This window comes from Tenrec ecaudatus, chromosome 7 (assembly GCF_050624435.1).
Source record: "Tenrec ecaudatus isolate mTenEca1 chromosome 7, mTenEca1.hap1, whole genome shotgun sequence".
Classification (NCBI taxonomy): Eukaryota; Metazoa; Chordata; class Mammalia; order Afrosoricida; family Tenrecidae; genus Tenrec; species Tenrec ecaudatus.
Genome location: NC_134536.1, coordinates 90,480,761 through 90,497,140, shown reverse-complemented (window position 1 = coordinate 90,497,140; position 16,380 = coordinate 90,480,761). Strand labels below are relative to the sequence as shown.

Below are 16,380 nucleotides of genomic sequence, written 5' to 3'. Positions count from 1 at the left end.
TAAACCATTGCAATGTCTGCTCTAAAAAGGCTAGGATTAAGATAAAGTGATACACTGCATGACGATAAACATGCCTATGTAAGACTACACACTTAAGAAGTGCTTAACCACTCGGACAGGCTGTTCCACGAAGCAAACAACGTCAACGATGCCAGCACCCCGGAAAGGGAAGGGCAGGGAAGCGACGGTGGGGGACTAACCTCCGAAGAGATCCACCTCAGCAGTGACAGCAGTGATGGTGGTGGTGGTGGAGGCAGACGCTGAAGCCGTTGCGATTTCAGCAGCTGTCGTAGCCGGGGTAGGTTCTGGTGCAAACGGATCTGAAATCTGTGCTTCAGAGGGAACAGGGGCTAGTGCAGCCAAAGACTCTGTATTGTACCAGAGACAGAGCGCAAATGGAAGAGAAGACAGAGAAGAGAGAGACAAGAGATACACCAGATTCCAAAGTCTCAAAATACAGACAGCTTTTAAGATATAGAAATCTCTCAAAACAGAAGCGAAAAAAAAAAAAAGAAAAAGCTTTACTTACCCTCTCCCAAAAGGTCTACAATGTCCATTGTGTGGCAGCACATGAAGAAAGAAGAACTCAAGCTGAAACACTGAACCGTACCCAGAGCCTCAACGTACACTCTCGACTAGATTCACCTTCGTTTCCTCCTTCATGGGAACGAAGTCTTCTACACCTTTGTTGCTTCTACAGTTATATGAACTTTCAACAGGTATGTTGTAAACTTCTGCTTTTGTTTCTTTTTTTGGTTACTTTTATTGTGCATTGTGTGAAGGCTCACAGAGCAGAACAGTTCTCCGTTCAACAAACCGCACACATTTTGTTTATGTCATTGACTCCGAGCCCCACAATGTAGCATCATTTATCCTGGTTCCTGCGTTCATTCCTCCTTGCCTAACCCTCTGAACTTTGTCCTTGGGCAAATGCTGCCTTATGATTATTATTATTAATTATTATTTCATCTCACATGGCCAGTTATTCTACTATCTCCTTAATGCTACTGTTCCCCTTATAGACCTGTCTGTTGTTTAGTTAGTGGGAGATAATGAGGTTGTCTGCTCCCATCAAGATTTATAGTCTCAGAAACCTAAGAAGCAATTCTAACTTGTCCTCCAGTGTCACTGGGAGTTGGAAATGAGTAGAGGCAGTGAGTAGATGGGGGCTGAATATTGAGCCACAGGGTAAGTTTATGTCTAGCCCTGAGCTTATAGAAAGAAAGTTTCACTTTGATAGGTCGATGCAGAACCAACTCTGTGCAGCTTTGAGAAGGATGCAGTAATTAACTTAATTTTTATATTACTGTTTGCTATACTTTTAATACTACTACTTATAGATATCATAAAATTTGAATATTTGAATCTATGAATAAAATGGGAATCAAATGCGTAGATGTGATTCTCTTAATCCGTTTAATATGGACTGTAACAGAATTTATATAGGGTTTCAATGGCATAAAATAAAATATAATATGAAAGAAGCCAATTCCGGTCTAAAGGAATCATGAAGTAGCAGATGCCGCATATTAGAAATGCTGTGTCTGAGTATAGCATAACTTCATGAAAAGTTTTAATATGCTGAAGGTTAAATTTTTGGAGGGCAATTACTAAAATAATCAGAGTTTTAGAAAAGGAAAACATTTCCCTTTTTCCAACACTTCAAATAAAACTCTATTGTAAGTTGCTGTCAAATTGACTCCAACTCCTGTGACCCAAGTGTCAGAATTGCTGCAGAAGGTTTTTAAAGCTGTGAATTATGACATATTATAAGTACTTTCTTTCTCATAAAACAATGGTTGCTAACCTGAGTATTTCCCCTCTTAGTTTTCAACACTATTTTGAGGTCAGAAAGGGAAAGATAATAAAAGCCAAAGCAAAAACATTTACGTGTATCTTTTTTCCTTTCCTTTTGTAATTGTTTTGTACTATGGAAAAGATTTCATAGCTTGAGATGAATTTATTTATATACCAGAGAATACATCACTAAAATGAACAATTAATCATGAACGCATCTTTTGCCTAAATTAGATGACGACTTAAAGTGAACAGACAAGAGTGGCACGCCTGTCTAGTTCCATTCACCTCCCCACGCCGTGGCTCCTCCAGAAGGTGGCAGGGGTGCTGGTGCCGCAGCTGCTGCTGCCCCTCCTGGGGAAAAGTCTGGTTGGAGGTCAAGGAGATCACTGGATGGTTTAGAACAGCTGAAAGGAACACAGAGTCATAAAATCAGAGGTTAGAGATTGTATAATGTAATGGTGTTTTCAAGTCATGAGTTAGGAAGGTGGGGAGCTGATATTTTGGATATTTAAAATAAAAGAATAATATTTTTTAAAATATGGCACCAAGGAAACAAATGTGATTGCAAACCAAAGGTGGGCTCTTTTTTCATATCTATAAAGGTTTAGATGGCATATGTTTTAGGCTTTGAGGGCCTTTATCATTACTTGACTCTGCCATTGTTCCCCCAAATCACATAGAAAATATATAAGCAAATGAACACGCCTATGTTCTAGTTAAATTTTATTTTTAAAAGCAAAGGGGACAGGATTTGGCCCAGGGGCTGTAGTTTGCTGACCCCTGCTTTACAGCCATTGTACTGTAAAAAAGGGTCACTCAATAAAATCATAGTAGTAAAAATGAAAAAGGAACACCTACATACTTCAAAGGAAGATATTTTCTTAAATATGCTATACCCATAGGATATCTTTTAAGATGCTGTCTATGAAGATTATTCCCTTATGACTATGTTTTTCCATTTCCTTAATTTCTAAATTTATTTTACATAGGAAAAAATCATGTCAAGAGATGAACTTATTTAGAAACCAGAAAATATTTTTCTAATGTAAATACTTAACCAGAAATTTATCCTTTATCTAAATTAGAATACCATATTTCACATTTATATGTAATCGATCACATCAAATTTAGTTCTGCATTTTTAAATGCTTACTCAGCTGGGGTCCTTTTTTTACTGAACCCCTTCATTTTCAGCTGTTCCAGAGAGGGGCCCAGAGCCGTCAAAGGTGGTCTCCAAACCAGCAGTACTTCAAGACACCTTTTAAGTTTCCCACAAAGAGAAATAATTTGTGGGAAACGTTTTCCACAATAGCCAATTCCAGTAGAAAATGATGCGTAAGGATCAGTCTTTTACTTCTTTTTGCAAACAATAGAGTGATTTCTACAGCTTGGGTTTGCTAAATGCTTTGACACAATATATAGTAATACGGGCCTGAATTTCTATATATAGTGTAAAAGAACTTACTCCATGTACCCAAACTCCTCCCAAATATCATAGGTTACTAGGGCTACATTTTACTTGGTGAAATTATCTGGGTACAGTACATAGAGTAGAACAGAAGCCTGGTCACAATATGAATAAACACTGTACACTCTTCAACTAACCTGACTGGAGCAGCCGCAGACGCAGTAGCAAATAAATCAACCGGAGGGGACGTGTCAACGGTTTTCGCTGGTGTGGAATTAGGCGACGTAACGGTTGTGGCTGGAGAAGACTGCAAGTGAAGATGTACAACACATTCTAGTCACCTATGAATCTGCGGGACGCAGAGCAGCAGGACTCTGGTTTCTCAACCCAGGACCTCCCTAGTAAGTGTCTGTCTGCTAACTCCCCGTGGGGCAGGAGAAGAAACCACCACAGAGACAAAAAAACAGAAAAACGCCTCAGGAAAATTTGGATAATCGATATGGATAACTAATCTCAGATATTAGAAGTGTAAGTATGTAAGATTAATAAAAAGTGAGGCCAGCCATGTGAACACCATCTAGCCATGCACTTAAACACAGACTAAAGGCATCCTCCGGATATAAAATCAGTAGGAAAAATCTCCCGTTAAAAAATGTTAACATTATCAATTTTTCATAATTGCTACAAAACCCAAGCCACTCTTTTTTATTCTCACCCTAACTGGATGTCATATGAAGTCTCTCAGGTGCCTTTAAAATCCAGAAATCTAACTTGAAAAATAGTTCATAGACCCCCAAGAACAATTTACAAACAAGGCATGAGTTCCTCAAAGCTTGATAATACCTTGAGTATATCTTATAACTAATATAATATAGATAAAAAGAAATAAAAAGAAGAAATCCATACATGTATTTTGGTGGACTGGCTTATTTTTAAGAAGAGGAATTTAACAATCATCTAATATATTATTAAAATTAAACATTTTGTTTAGTAACTGTCAAGTTACATTTTCTGGTGCCTTTAATCCTCTATGCATTTGCAAAAGAAATACTGATGAAATATCTCACAGTAGTCTATCAATATAATTCTATAAGTGGCACATGTCAGCAAAATATAAGACAAGACCAAGGCTACACAACAAGAGCTATCAGATACTGTCATAAGTGAACATTAATTTGAAACAGACCAAACTGAAAGAACATTTTTCAAAGCAAAACTTAAGGTAAAGGGCTGTGGAGATGAGAAATGTATATGAATTTTTAGACTTAAGTTCTATTTGGCTGAGATACCTTTGTCCATGAATGTGAACCAAACGAGAAGTAGAAGGCCAATAGCACACACGTGCCAATCATTGAGTACTCCATAAAGAAAACCACATCAATAATACGGATATTGTTCTCACTGTCCAGTCAATTCTAATTCATATCAACTCTACAGGACAGCATAGGATGACCTCATGGGATTTCCTAAACTATAATCTTCACAAGAGTACATTGCCTCGTCCTTCCTCCTATAGAGTAGCTGGTGGGGTTTGAACCGCCGATGATTTGCCTAGTAGCTGAGTGCATAACCAATGCAATCTCAAGACTCCTGACATAGGTATTACTGCTCAGAAAATGTCAAGTCAACCTGCCTCTTCACCTAAATACAAATTTCCAGATGGAAAACAGAAGCTCATCACGAGTTATATAAATGATTAATTTGCATGTCATCTTTAGACATGAACAATTCCTCTTACAAAAATATTTTTCTTTTCTTCCCTTTTTTAAACGAATGTGTCTAAGTGCACTTACAAAATGATGTTGATTAAATATCACAGAGAACTTAATGACAGTAATACATGCTACCAACAGAAAAGCAGACATAAAGTATTTACAAAAGCCCATTACAAATCACCATGTGCCAATGCATCAAGACAAAAGTTTATTAGTGAATATCAGGAGGCAGATGGGGATTTTTAACTAAGGGCACTGAGTTTCTGTTCAGGAAGATGAAAAACATTAGGAAATGGGTAGTGGAGAAGAGCGCATGGCATAGTGGATGAGTGATAAAGGCTTAATTTGAAAATATTTTGTTATATATGAAGGGAGCTTCCAAAAGTTTCTGGAAAGTAGAATTAAAAAGAGAATGGAATTTTCCCACAAATGGTTTGAAACCCCCTTATATAACTTACCACCGAACAACAATAACAACAAAACTTTTTTGGAACAAGCTCTATCGAGATGCCAGAGCTCAGAAATGAGAACCAACAGAAGACATTCTGTTATCACAACATGAAAAATCAGTAAAGTTTGGCCAAAGTGTAGAAGTATACTATGTGTAAGGCTGCCACGATTTTGTCACAATCTGCACAACAATTATACATTGGCATTTGTAATATAGATGCCATGGTTTTAAATCCTGGCTTTGTGTCAGCATCCCGGGGGAGCTGTTAATTGTTTGGTTTGATTCCATTGCTTATTTGAGCTCCCCAAGGGCCTCTTCTGCAGCCAGCCAGGCCCTGGCAACAGCACATGGGGAGTGGGAAGTACCAGTGAGTCAGGATGATATCCGGAATGTAGTGACAGCAATTAAATAATGGAAATGGGTTAAAGACCAAAGAGTACATTTACTACAATTTTGCCTGGAAATATATAATGACAAATGTAAGTTACAGATCTACAGATGTGAACACTCTTCTCACTGATAACCTGAGTTCTGCTCCTTCAACCTGAAAGTGATGGAGGGAGGTATTAAAATGATGATACAAGTTTGTCTGAGACATGCTAGTTAAAGACCCCTAACAACAAGCGACTCCTCTATCAATGAGACATGCCTAACATTACTCTCCTTATGTATCTCATAGGGCCAAGATTTAGTTTACCGTGTACACTGGTGTATAAGCCGACCCGAGTATCAGCCGGGGCACCTAATTTAACTACAAAACTGCATTAAAAATGTGCTGGAAAACTCGGCTTCTACATGATTATATACAGGAAGTTAAAGTGTGTTGCAAGCAGGGAAACATTCTACTAATTTGTTTTCAGTTGTAATAGATATGAATGGAAGGTTCTCTTATCTAAAAAAATTGTATTTCAAACAAAGGCCTTTGTTATGCTACCTTGCACTGAGAAATTAATATAAAACTGAATGCACAGACACTTACCTTACTTAATGGAGAGGGAGCACCAGATCTAAAAGATAATATAAAAAAATTAAAACTGAATATACCCAAATACATATACAGAAGCATGAAAGTTTGGAAATACCATTTGGTCAAGCATTAACATTTTTACATAAGAACGCTTTTAATAATAGCTAAATAATTTTAATATTTATTTTTATCTTTTACTTAATTATAGCATTTTTCTAAGTATTTCCACCCATATAATTTCCAGTATGATAAATTATTAAATAAAATATTTTTTGTATTTCTAGAAACTCAATATTTCATTAAATCTATTGTCATTCAATAAAAATTAACTTTTTATTTAATTTTATTAAATCTTTCCAAGATGTAAGAAAAATTTATCCTGGATAGACTAAAAATGCTTTGTTTCACTATTTTTCAGTTTGAAAATTCACTGAAGCTAAAGTAAATTTTTATTTTAATAATCATAATTTTATGCATGAAAAGTATTATAAAAAGGATCTTTATGAGCCTTGTATCTCAAATATGTCTCGATTCCATATATACATTCCTGAAGTTTGTCTAGTTTCTTGCATAGTTATAGTGAAAACTCTTTAGGAAAAACCTGGCTTTGTGTCAGTATCACTGGGGAGCTGTTTCATTACGTAAAAATACAAAAAATATTATAACTTTGAAAAGAAATATAAGAAAATCATTAGTTTTTCAGGGAGAGGAATGATTTCCTAATAAAATGCATTCAGCAAACCAACCAACCATCATCCTGTTAGTGTTAGTGGAAGCTTGTAAAGAAACTGTAAACTCCATGTTTATTTCTAAGGGAATAGTGGAAATTCGTTTTGTTTTGTCGGAGTGACTCTCACCCACCAATTCTAGTAAGTCGCACACTATTCACGAACCACTCCATGAAGAGCTCCTATTTTACTGAACTGAGTTAGCGGCACACGGGCTGATACCAAGTAAGGGAGGCTAATTCTCAGGCTCGTAGGGACGGCAGCCGTAGCTTTCTATGTCGTTTCAGAGAAAACAGCACGTACAAAGCAGTAGTAAAACAGAATGGGCAGAGATGTTCTCATTGGAATTTTGCACAGTGTCAAGAATTTTGTTTTCCTGGACATAGGAAACTAAGAAATTTAACAGACCTATATGATTGATTAATGTCTTTTTAGACCAACATACTTCTGCCATCTCTTGCTTGAATCTAACATAAAACAAGGGAACAGCTACAGTTTTACTATAGAATGACAACAGCCCAAACCAAACTCACTATCAAGGCCACGACAACTCATAGCCATCCTACAGGACAGGGTAGAACTGGCCCCACAAGAGTCTATGAGACTGCAACTCTTTACAGGAGTAGAAAGCGCTTCTACTGAGAAGTGGTTGGTGGTTTTGAACTGCTGACCTAATAGTTAGCAGCCCAGTGCATAACCATTACCCCTCCAGAGCTTCTATATAATGACAACGTAAGCATATGATTTGATTAAATACAGTTTGACTAATTTTTTAGAGTAATGTATCCTATGAAGAGAATTATGAGCATTTATCTATATGAGTAATTTCAAAGTCTCTACAGAAACAAGAGGATTCCTGAGTATTCTATCTACAAAAAGTTGGGTCAGAACCCAAAAATCTAGTACAGAATGAGGGTGAAAAATTTCTAAGGAGTTTTTGGCACTTAATTCTTCCATCCTACCTCTATATTCTCTATAAATATGAACAAGGAAGGCTCGAAAGTCTAAATTAACATGTGCCCAGGAAGTAATCAGCCCAACCCGGCAATGAGACAGAAGCCATTTGACAGGACCACTTTCTAAAAATAAATTGATTTGAATTAGTTTAAAGTTCATGAGAAATATTAATAGAGATGATAAGTAAGATTTTTGACATATTTCTAAACATGCATGATATATTAGAATATAGAACATGGCTTATCGAAAAATAAAAATACAGTAAAAATGAAAGAATTGCTGTTATTAAAGGAGATCATATTCTAAGATAAATATGAAAATTTCCAGTTGTGCAGGAATTAGTTTGCCAAGTTTCTGCATGAGTGCTATTACAAAATGACATGTATAATCACCCCCTAGATTAATCAAACAAAGGCAAATCTCCTAATGCCTCTGCTGACCTATCATCTCGTCGACCACACTGTATCTCAATTATCAGCTTAATTGTCTCTTCTATTCACAAAATGATAAATTGTTCAGAGGGAAGGAACTCAAAATTAAGTACTTTATACCACTGCTACACTACATAGCAGTTGGTCTTTCTTCAGGTACTTAAACATATTTGTGTTATTTGAAATATAAGATGAGAACATAGTCATGCATTCTTTTATAATGAACAAATTAAACAAAATTCTTAAAACTTATTTATATGAACTAAACTAAAATAATATATGTCTAATATGCCCACTGATCAGCTCCAGCCTCTGCTGAAATTTCATAGCTAAAGGTGCTCCCATGGGGCCATGGATTAAAAAGCAACATCGATCATTGAATAAAATCTGAATGTTTTGAAGCTCAACTAAATTAAAAATGTGCCAAAGTCATGCTATTTCATAAGCACTGAGTCCAGTCTATTTGATATCCAAAGCCCCTAAGACCGGCACATTTGTACCTCTCTTACATAGAACATATAATGTTACATTTGCCCTTCATAGAAGTGTGTGTGTGTGAGTGCGTGTGTGCACGCGTGCATAAACATTGTAATTATCAATTCACAGCAACAGAGTAGAGCTGTACGTTGCAATACTGCAGGGCACAGATAGCAAGGACATTGCACCCTGGATGTGCTCACTAAGATTTCAGTGAGCACCCACTGCTGCTGCGTCCTCTCTCCATCGGAGCTCCACACACACACACACACACACACACACACACACACACACACACACACTGATAAAGATGAATACTTAATTTAATAATTAAATGCAGATAAATCTGGTACACAAAGCACTTCGCTGGGGAAATAGCAAGCACAGAGGTAATTTAAAAATAGAGTGAATGCCCCACATGGTAGTCTACTCAAAATCCCATGGATTGCTACAAATGAAGCTGTGGACGTTTATTATGAATACAGCAAAAACAGTGAGATCGCCTTTCAAAGCACTAATAGTAAGCTGTCCAAAAAAGAAATTTGGTTATTTCTTACTCTTTTGTAATAATAATTCCTAAATTGTTTCAGGTAAAGGTACTGGCCAGAAAATTTTTTAATGGTGTAGATATAAAAATCTATCTAAATCTTCCAAGTAACGTTAATTACAAATGGCTTATCTTACACTTTTTGTATCTTTAACCCTACCTCCTGTCTCAAACTTAGTAAACTCAAGTGGAACAAAGTAGTGCATACATTTTCATAATAGATATTAATGGACACAAGCATTAAATACAAAAGGCACATACATTTATTTCATAACATACACTTGAACGTTTGTTTTCATGGATTTACTTGACTTGGAACTTAGGGCAGTTTTATTTTTTTAGTAAGAAATAGAATAGTTTAAAGTAATAAATTTCCTTTTGGAACTTCTGCTGAGGAAAAGAATTTTTTTAGTAATCAAGTAGAAAACCTTGGATACTTAAAATGTAACAGATGGTAATTTTGGTCTAGGGTATATGAAAAAAAGAGTACAACCATTTATGCTAGTCAACTTGAGAGACAAAGGACAACAATAATATAGCTAAAGAAATAAAAACAGGTGTGTGAACTGACAGAAATCAGTATAAAATGACTAAATACCGAATGCGGAAGGAACCCTAAGAGTGTTTTTGCATTTTAGTAATGACCAAATGCAAAAAAAATAATCACTCGGTGCAGTACTCACCCTTCACTTAAGTTCCCAAGCAAGCACAAATATACAAAGAAGAAAATAGTTAACTACTAAAGTTTATTTAATCTTAAAATAGGGAATATGCAAAAGACAAGTTCAACATGGCCTCAGCCAATTCAGAGACGAAATGACAAGCATATAAAGGTTAGGGAGGTGAGAGAGGAAATTATGACAGTCAAAAGATAACCCAAAGAGAAGATTATTACGTTTTTATCTCACTTTTCTAAAATGAACTAAACATCTACAGTTTGTCTTTTTGGAGACAATTTTCAGAAGCTACATGGAAATGCCATCCATCCACCCACAGACACCATCCACAGCCACCCTGAAGCTGGGGCAAAGCCTGGATAAGAACAGTGATAGAGCCGCACAGAGGGTCTAACATCCACTATTCCGGACAGCTAGATCATATTGCTGAGAGATGGCCACCTGGTTATTCATCATGGGAAATTTTAAACGCACAATGACTCCTACACGAAATTAAAAACAACACACAGGTACTGAAATACCCACTGAAGCAACCAACTAAATGTAACTGCCAAGTCCGGATTCCCAAATACTCAGAGAGGAGTTGTATTTTGATAGCTACATCATTGGTAAAGCTCATGATCAGTCTACTCCCTCCCCCTCCCTGCCGTCCACGATAACCTTAGAGGTTGTCAATGCCGATCTCTGCTGTCAATATTATAGAATAAACATGAATAAATCTGGCATCACCAACAAAGGCATATTTCAAGCTGACTCTCAAAAGACTACATTGGGCGTTTAGGTGGAGAACATGAAGTATAAAACAGCTCCTGACACTGAGAATCACAAAATCCATTTGGTCAGATGAATCATACTAGCAGGAAGGGGAACAGCCACAACACAAGGTAACATATGATCAAGGTCGAACTGGGGACACTCTCCGAGGCAGGGCAGACAAGAGTAGCTGCCATCCCAAACTGTCAGGATTTGAGTAAGAACAAGGCACAAACAAGGGTCTTGTGAACACAGAGATTTCACACCTGCTGAAGAGAAGGATAAAATGAAACTTGGAAGTTTTCTGCATGCTATGAGGAAACATAATAAAAAATATATAACTGCGTACACACAGTTATGGAAATCTAGTAAAATTGCACTTCTTCCCTACTTGATTGCTGCTACAATTAATAAAAAGATCCCCGAGTTACTAGACAGCAGCATGCCACGCAAATCTGTTCAAGTGGGGAGATGTTGGAGTTCCGAAAGCTGTGCTTGAGGACTTAGCTGTCTTCTACATGGGGAGAGAAACTGTCACTTGTATTTACTTATCCCCATGATGAAAGCTTCTTTTTAGAACATGAGCAACTCCTTTTCTGTATGTTCTTGTGTCCATTCTAAGGCCAAATATACAAATCAACATGTTCAGCTTAATAAGTATAACCTACTACAACGTGCTTTATTAGTATGCAGATCGACAGCCTACATGTGAGGTCACACTGCCATAGCTACTGGGAAAGGCACGGGTTCTAGGGGGCCCCTGGAGAGTTACAAGGAAGCATACCCTAAAACTTTCATGGTACAAATTGCATGATGCCAACTTTCATTTTTATAAAGAACGACTCCAGTATTTTTCATCTTATTTACAATATATAACTAATGCGTACTTGTTTCCGGGTTTCTTTCCTTCTAACGTGTTTAGATGCTGCTCAAGGGTCTCCATGAGACTGCTGGGAGCCTACAATAAGAAAGTAAAGATAAGTGTCTGCATTTCTTTCAAAGGAAACACACTGGAGCATCTGTAACTTTGTATGGTGCCGGTCCATGGGTGGAATTCAATACTTATACGAAACAATTTCATGACAGGTGTTTTGGCATTTAAATGCCATGGAATCTCAAATTGACTTAACTCCATTACATCAAAAATAGTATTACAGAGTGGTTTCAGTGTAGAAATTACATTGGATAGACTTTTACTGAGCTATTACGTACATGCAGTAAACTCAATTAAATGAAGTTCACCAATACCTTCTCACAAGAGCACAGTTAAAAAGGAATAGGTAGGTGTATCCAAGTAAAAAATAAAATTGCTCAAACTTAGGGAAATTAAAAAGGACAGTAAAATTTCACTTATATGTGTTTGATTGAAATGCTATGAAAAAAATCCTTCTATATATTTTTTAAAGAAAGCAAATGAACTTTAATGTTCAAATGACAATTAGGATATTTTCATTATTAAGCTATGTAGTTTATCAAAATAGTAATTTCAGCCAAATAATAACAATGTTATCATAGAGTGTTGTATGCTGGGAAATTTAATAGAACATATTATAATTCTTTTATTTAACAGTATCTAAATGTTTATTTCTAAGTAAGAGTTTAGGCAATATAAAGTGGTGTCATTTTACTGTACATTAGAAAAAAAGATTAATATAAATATTCCACTGAATCTATTCTTTAAGCATTGGAAATTTAATTTCATCTTTCTCAAACAATTTCAACTCAAACTAGACCTTAGTAGCAGCACAGGCATTCAAAGAACAGCATTTAATGAGTGACATAACTACACTACAAATTTATTGTGATTAATTGTTGACTAGGTGTCAGTGAATTAATTCATTGAACTAATAGACTTGTAAAATCTCACAACGATTCTGTGATTATTAAAAACATAAGTTACTAGGTAAGGCGAAACAGCGAGTCATCAGAAGTGAAAAAGTGGGGTTAGACACAGACAACACTGTGAGCATACTTGAAATGATTTAGACTGCAGATTAAGAATACAGTTGCCTCCAGGAGATAGAATAAATGAAAAAATTTATTTAAGAAATAGACTTTACCAGGAGCCCTGGTTTGCCATCCAAAGAATAGAAATGGAGGAGATATCTCAGGGGAAGAGGGACTATAAACCCTGAAAACTACAAGTAAGGAATATTCCTAGTTTTTTAAAAATGAACTTGTAAGACAGATAAAGGAAATTGTGCTTATAAAACTAACAGTAGACTATACAGACATGCTTGCTGAACACATTGGGTGCTAGGAGTCAACATTAACCTGATGGCAGTAGGTGTGGTATAGGTTAGTTTATTGGGTAAACTCAAAAAGGATCAATATAAATGGTTCCAAATGTCTAGGTGTCTTCACACCGAGGACTTCCAAGATCATCCTTCTGAAGAACAGGAGGCCTGAGTATATAATTTTAAACTTTTCATATTTCCATTTTTTCCTACTTGAATCACAATAAATAAAAAACTATAATAAGCCACAGAACTTCACTCTTGAGTCTTCTCAATATTAAATGAACCTTTGCTAAATATGGATTGAAAACCGTTTGAGGAAAAAGACATGATATTTATAATCAAAGTAGAGGAGAAGTGTAGTTTCTCCTTCCAGTTTTCTTAGCTATCTGAACAACAAGAAGGAAAGAAACCCAAAACCTAAAGAAAACAAACAAAAAGCAGGTAATAGTAATGAAAAGAGACCATAACAAAAAGGCTGAGGACCATGAGCCTGTAGAACTGACTTTTCTTTCTTTTTTAAGAGGAGTTTTAGCAGGGTAATGGAATATTTACATTTAGAACATTCTTTCTCAGTGATTTAATAGTGCGCTCCCCCACTTATAAGTCTTTGCAGGAGATATGGTATCTAATAGAAATAAATTCCTCACACATTTTTTGGGAAGGAAAAAAAGTCCCCTGATAGTAATGTCCATAGTCCAGGAATGCCTGTCTCCCCAGCACTGAGCACATTCTTGGCATGCAGCAGACAATCACTGAAAACTGCTCCTCACTCTCTAGGGGACCACACTTTGAGAATGCCTCTGCTGCTGTAAAAGGAGCCAAAGATAACGACATGTAATTAGCCGTATTCTCAGTTGCTCAGAAGTGCCAAAGTCAGTAGACTGAGCAGATGGAAACACCAATCCCAAGAACGAGACTCAGCCGAGACAGCTACGAGATGACGACAGCCATAGAACAGCGCAGCTACCGGTGCACTGGGGGAACAGTCTTTAAATGGAGACTTTTCTTTACCAGTAGTTTTCAGATCAATCAGAACCCCTGACATCAAAGCCCAAGACATTTTTCATAAATGGAAAACATTTTTAATTTGGCATATACACACACTAAACAGGTAATACTTTAAAAATCAGATTCTTAGAATAAATCCTTAGCTGACCGCGAGCCAAGGGTCAAAGGTAAGTTTCAGATGCTTTGAATTCCACCGCATCAAAAACAAATGCGACAAAAATGTAGTGACCAAAAGACCATTATCTGAACTCTCCATGGTCACTTCTTAGCCAAAAACAGTACTTTTAACGTTTAAATGTTTTTCATTGCTATTCATGACTCATTTACATACAATGATTATGCACACAAGCAATAATGGCTGCAGATCACCATTTGCGTGTTAGATTTGCTCTATCTATTAAATGCATGCTTCTGTTTCTTATTGCTATAAATGGAATTTAATCCTTGGTCATTATAAAAATCCTATTCCTGATCAATCCAAAGCCCTCTGATGTCTGTTTTGGCTTTATTTAATCTTCTTACAGTGGGTATTTCTGATCACTGTCAATGACTTGATTCCGTGGCCATTCTGGTCACAGAGAAGTCTGCCAGAGAGCAGAACCCCAAATCAGAGGCATTAAGCTGAATCCACGTCACCTGTTAGCTCTAGTTCTTCTCCAGATTAATCTCTATCTAACACCATCTATAGGACTAATCTCAGAACAGCTCACAAGCCAGCTCAGACCTGATCACCCTATAAAAACACAAGGTCATTGCATGAATTCTGACTCATGTTTATTGTTGGTCATGCCATCGAGTCACTTGGTCCAACAGAATACAACACTGACGTGGTTCTTCACCATGCTCGATTCATTGAGCCCCTCGTTGCAGCCATTGTGTCAATCCATCTAATTGAGGGGCTCTCCTCGCCCTTTTTTAAATGACCTTCTCCCTTTACAGTTTTGAAGGCTCTAAATCTTTATGGGAGCAGACAGCCTCCTCTTTTTCCTGTGGAGCAGCTGGTGGGTTTGAACCAACAACTTTGTAGTTAGGAGTTCCACACGTATTGAAGAGCAGGATGATACTATAGTGGACCTAGATCCTTAGTTCAGCTAGAGGTCTCCATGCGACCTAGGAAAGAGGCTCCACAGAAGAGAGAGGATGTTTCTCTCCTTGTTGCTAACAGAAACAGTAAAACACAGGTTACTTATCAAGAATTTAACTAGAGGATTTTTCTTGTGACGATTTATCTTAAAACTAAAAGCTGCAATAATAAAACATGTATCTTTTAAGGCTGTTAACAGAAACAGAACAGAGTGCTACCAGACTTCTATCAATTTTTACCATAGAGAAGACGTCTATTAGATCCAGAGCAAGATTTTATCTTCGTTGGGACAGGCTTTCTGCACCCTAAACTATAAAAACCCGTACCTTTAAATGAAATACCATGAATCAAATAAATCTCTCCAGACTTACTGAGAAGAGATTATATAAATTACATCATTAAAGATGAAGTCCGAGTGTGTGAACTATCTTTAAATGATGTACTACAACTTCCCTTTTTTAAAAGCAAAAAGGTATTTTAAATGTTCTTTTAAATTTTCCTTTTGTAAAGACTGTACTTAAACTAAGACAAACTAAGACCTATTTTCCTCCTCCTGACTGAGAGCTGTCCTATAGACTTGAAATAAAGTTGATGTACCATGTCTAAATGCTATTTGTGGAGTTAAATATTTTAATAACAACATTCTAGGTCACTATCTATACTTATATATTATTTTATTAAAATTAAACACGTTTTATTATAATTAAGTTATTTAAAATGAAAACACACTGACTCTCCTTGCATTTTATTTTTTAATTACAGTATTTTAAATATAGGTAAAATAAATGTAAGTATAAGAAAGAATTCCAGTGGTACTTTATACACAATTAATTTTAACCACATCTAGGCACATCTGATTTAGTATGTGCCCAAAGAACACCATCTCCTAGCAGAAAAAATATTTTATACTAATATTTTGTATACTATAATAACTTATATCTCAATTTTGGAACAAAAATATACAATGCCAACATGTTCTCTAAGTATTCTGTGAATTTTGCTTGTGGAATGTTCTTAGTATTTCATTAGAATTTTAGTAAGAATCATTTCTTTGGATTTCTCTGATTTTTAATAAATATTTTAAAATAATAGTATTTTAAATATATATTAGAAGGTATTACAGGGATACAATTATGA

The 16,380-nt window shown here is 36.2% G+C and overlaps 1 protein-coding gene across 1 annotated transcript in view; it reads right to left on the bottom strand.

The window, feature by feature from the left end:
• Positions 1-16,380, bottom strand: part of SNAP91 (synaptosome associated protein 91) — a 150,166-nt gene that overhangs the window by 61,908 nt on the left and 71,878 nt on the right. The window contains exons 10-15 of the mRNA XM_075554822.1: positions 11,799-11,869; positions 6,354-6,381; positions 3,406-3,515; positions 2,086-2,204; positions 530-544; positions 201-368 (exon numbers count right to left, since the gene is read on the bottom strand). Of these exons, the coding sequence (XP_075410937.1) occupies positions 201-368; positions 530-544; positions 2,086-2,204; positions 3,406-3,515; positions 6,354-6,381; positions 11,799-11,869 (511 nt within the window). The remainder of the gene's footprint in view (positions 1-200; positions 369-529; positions 545-2,085; positions 2,205-3,405; positions 3,516-6,353; positions 6,382-11,798; positions 11,870-16,380) is intronic.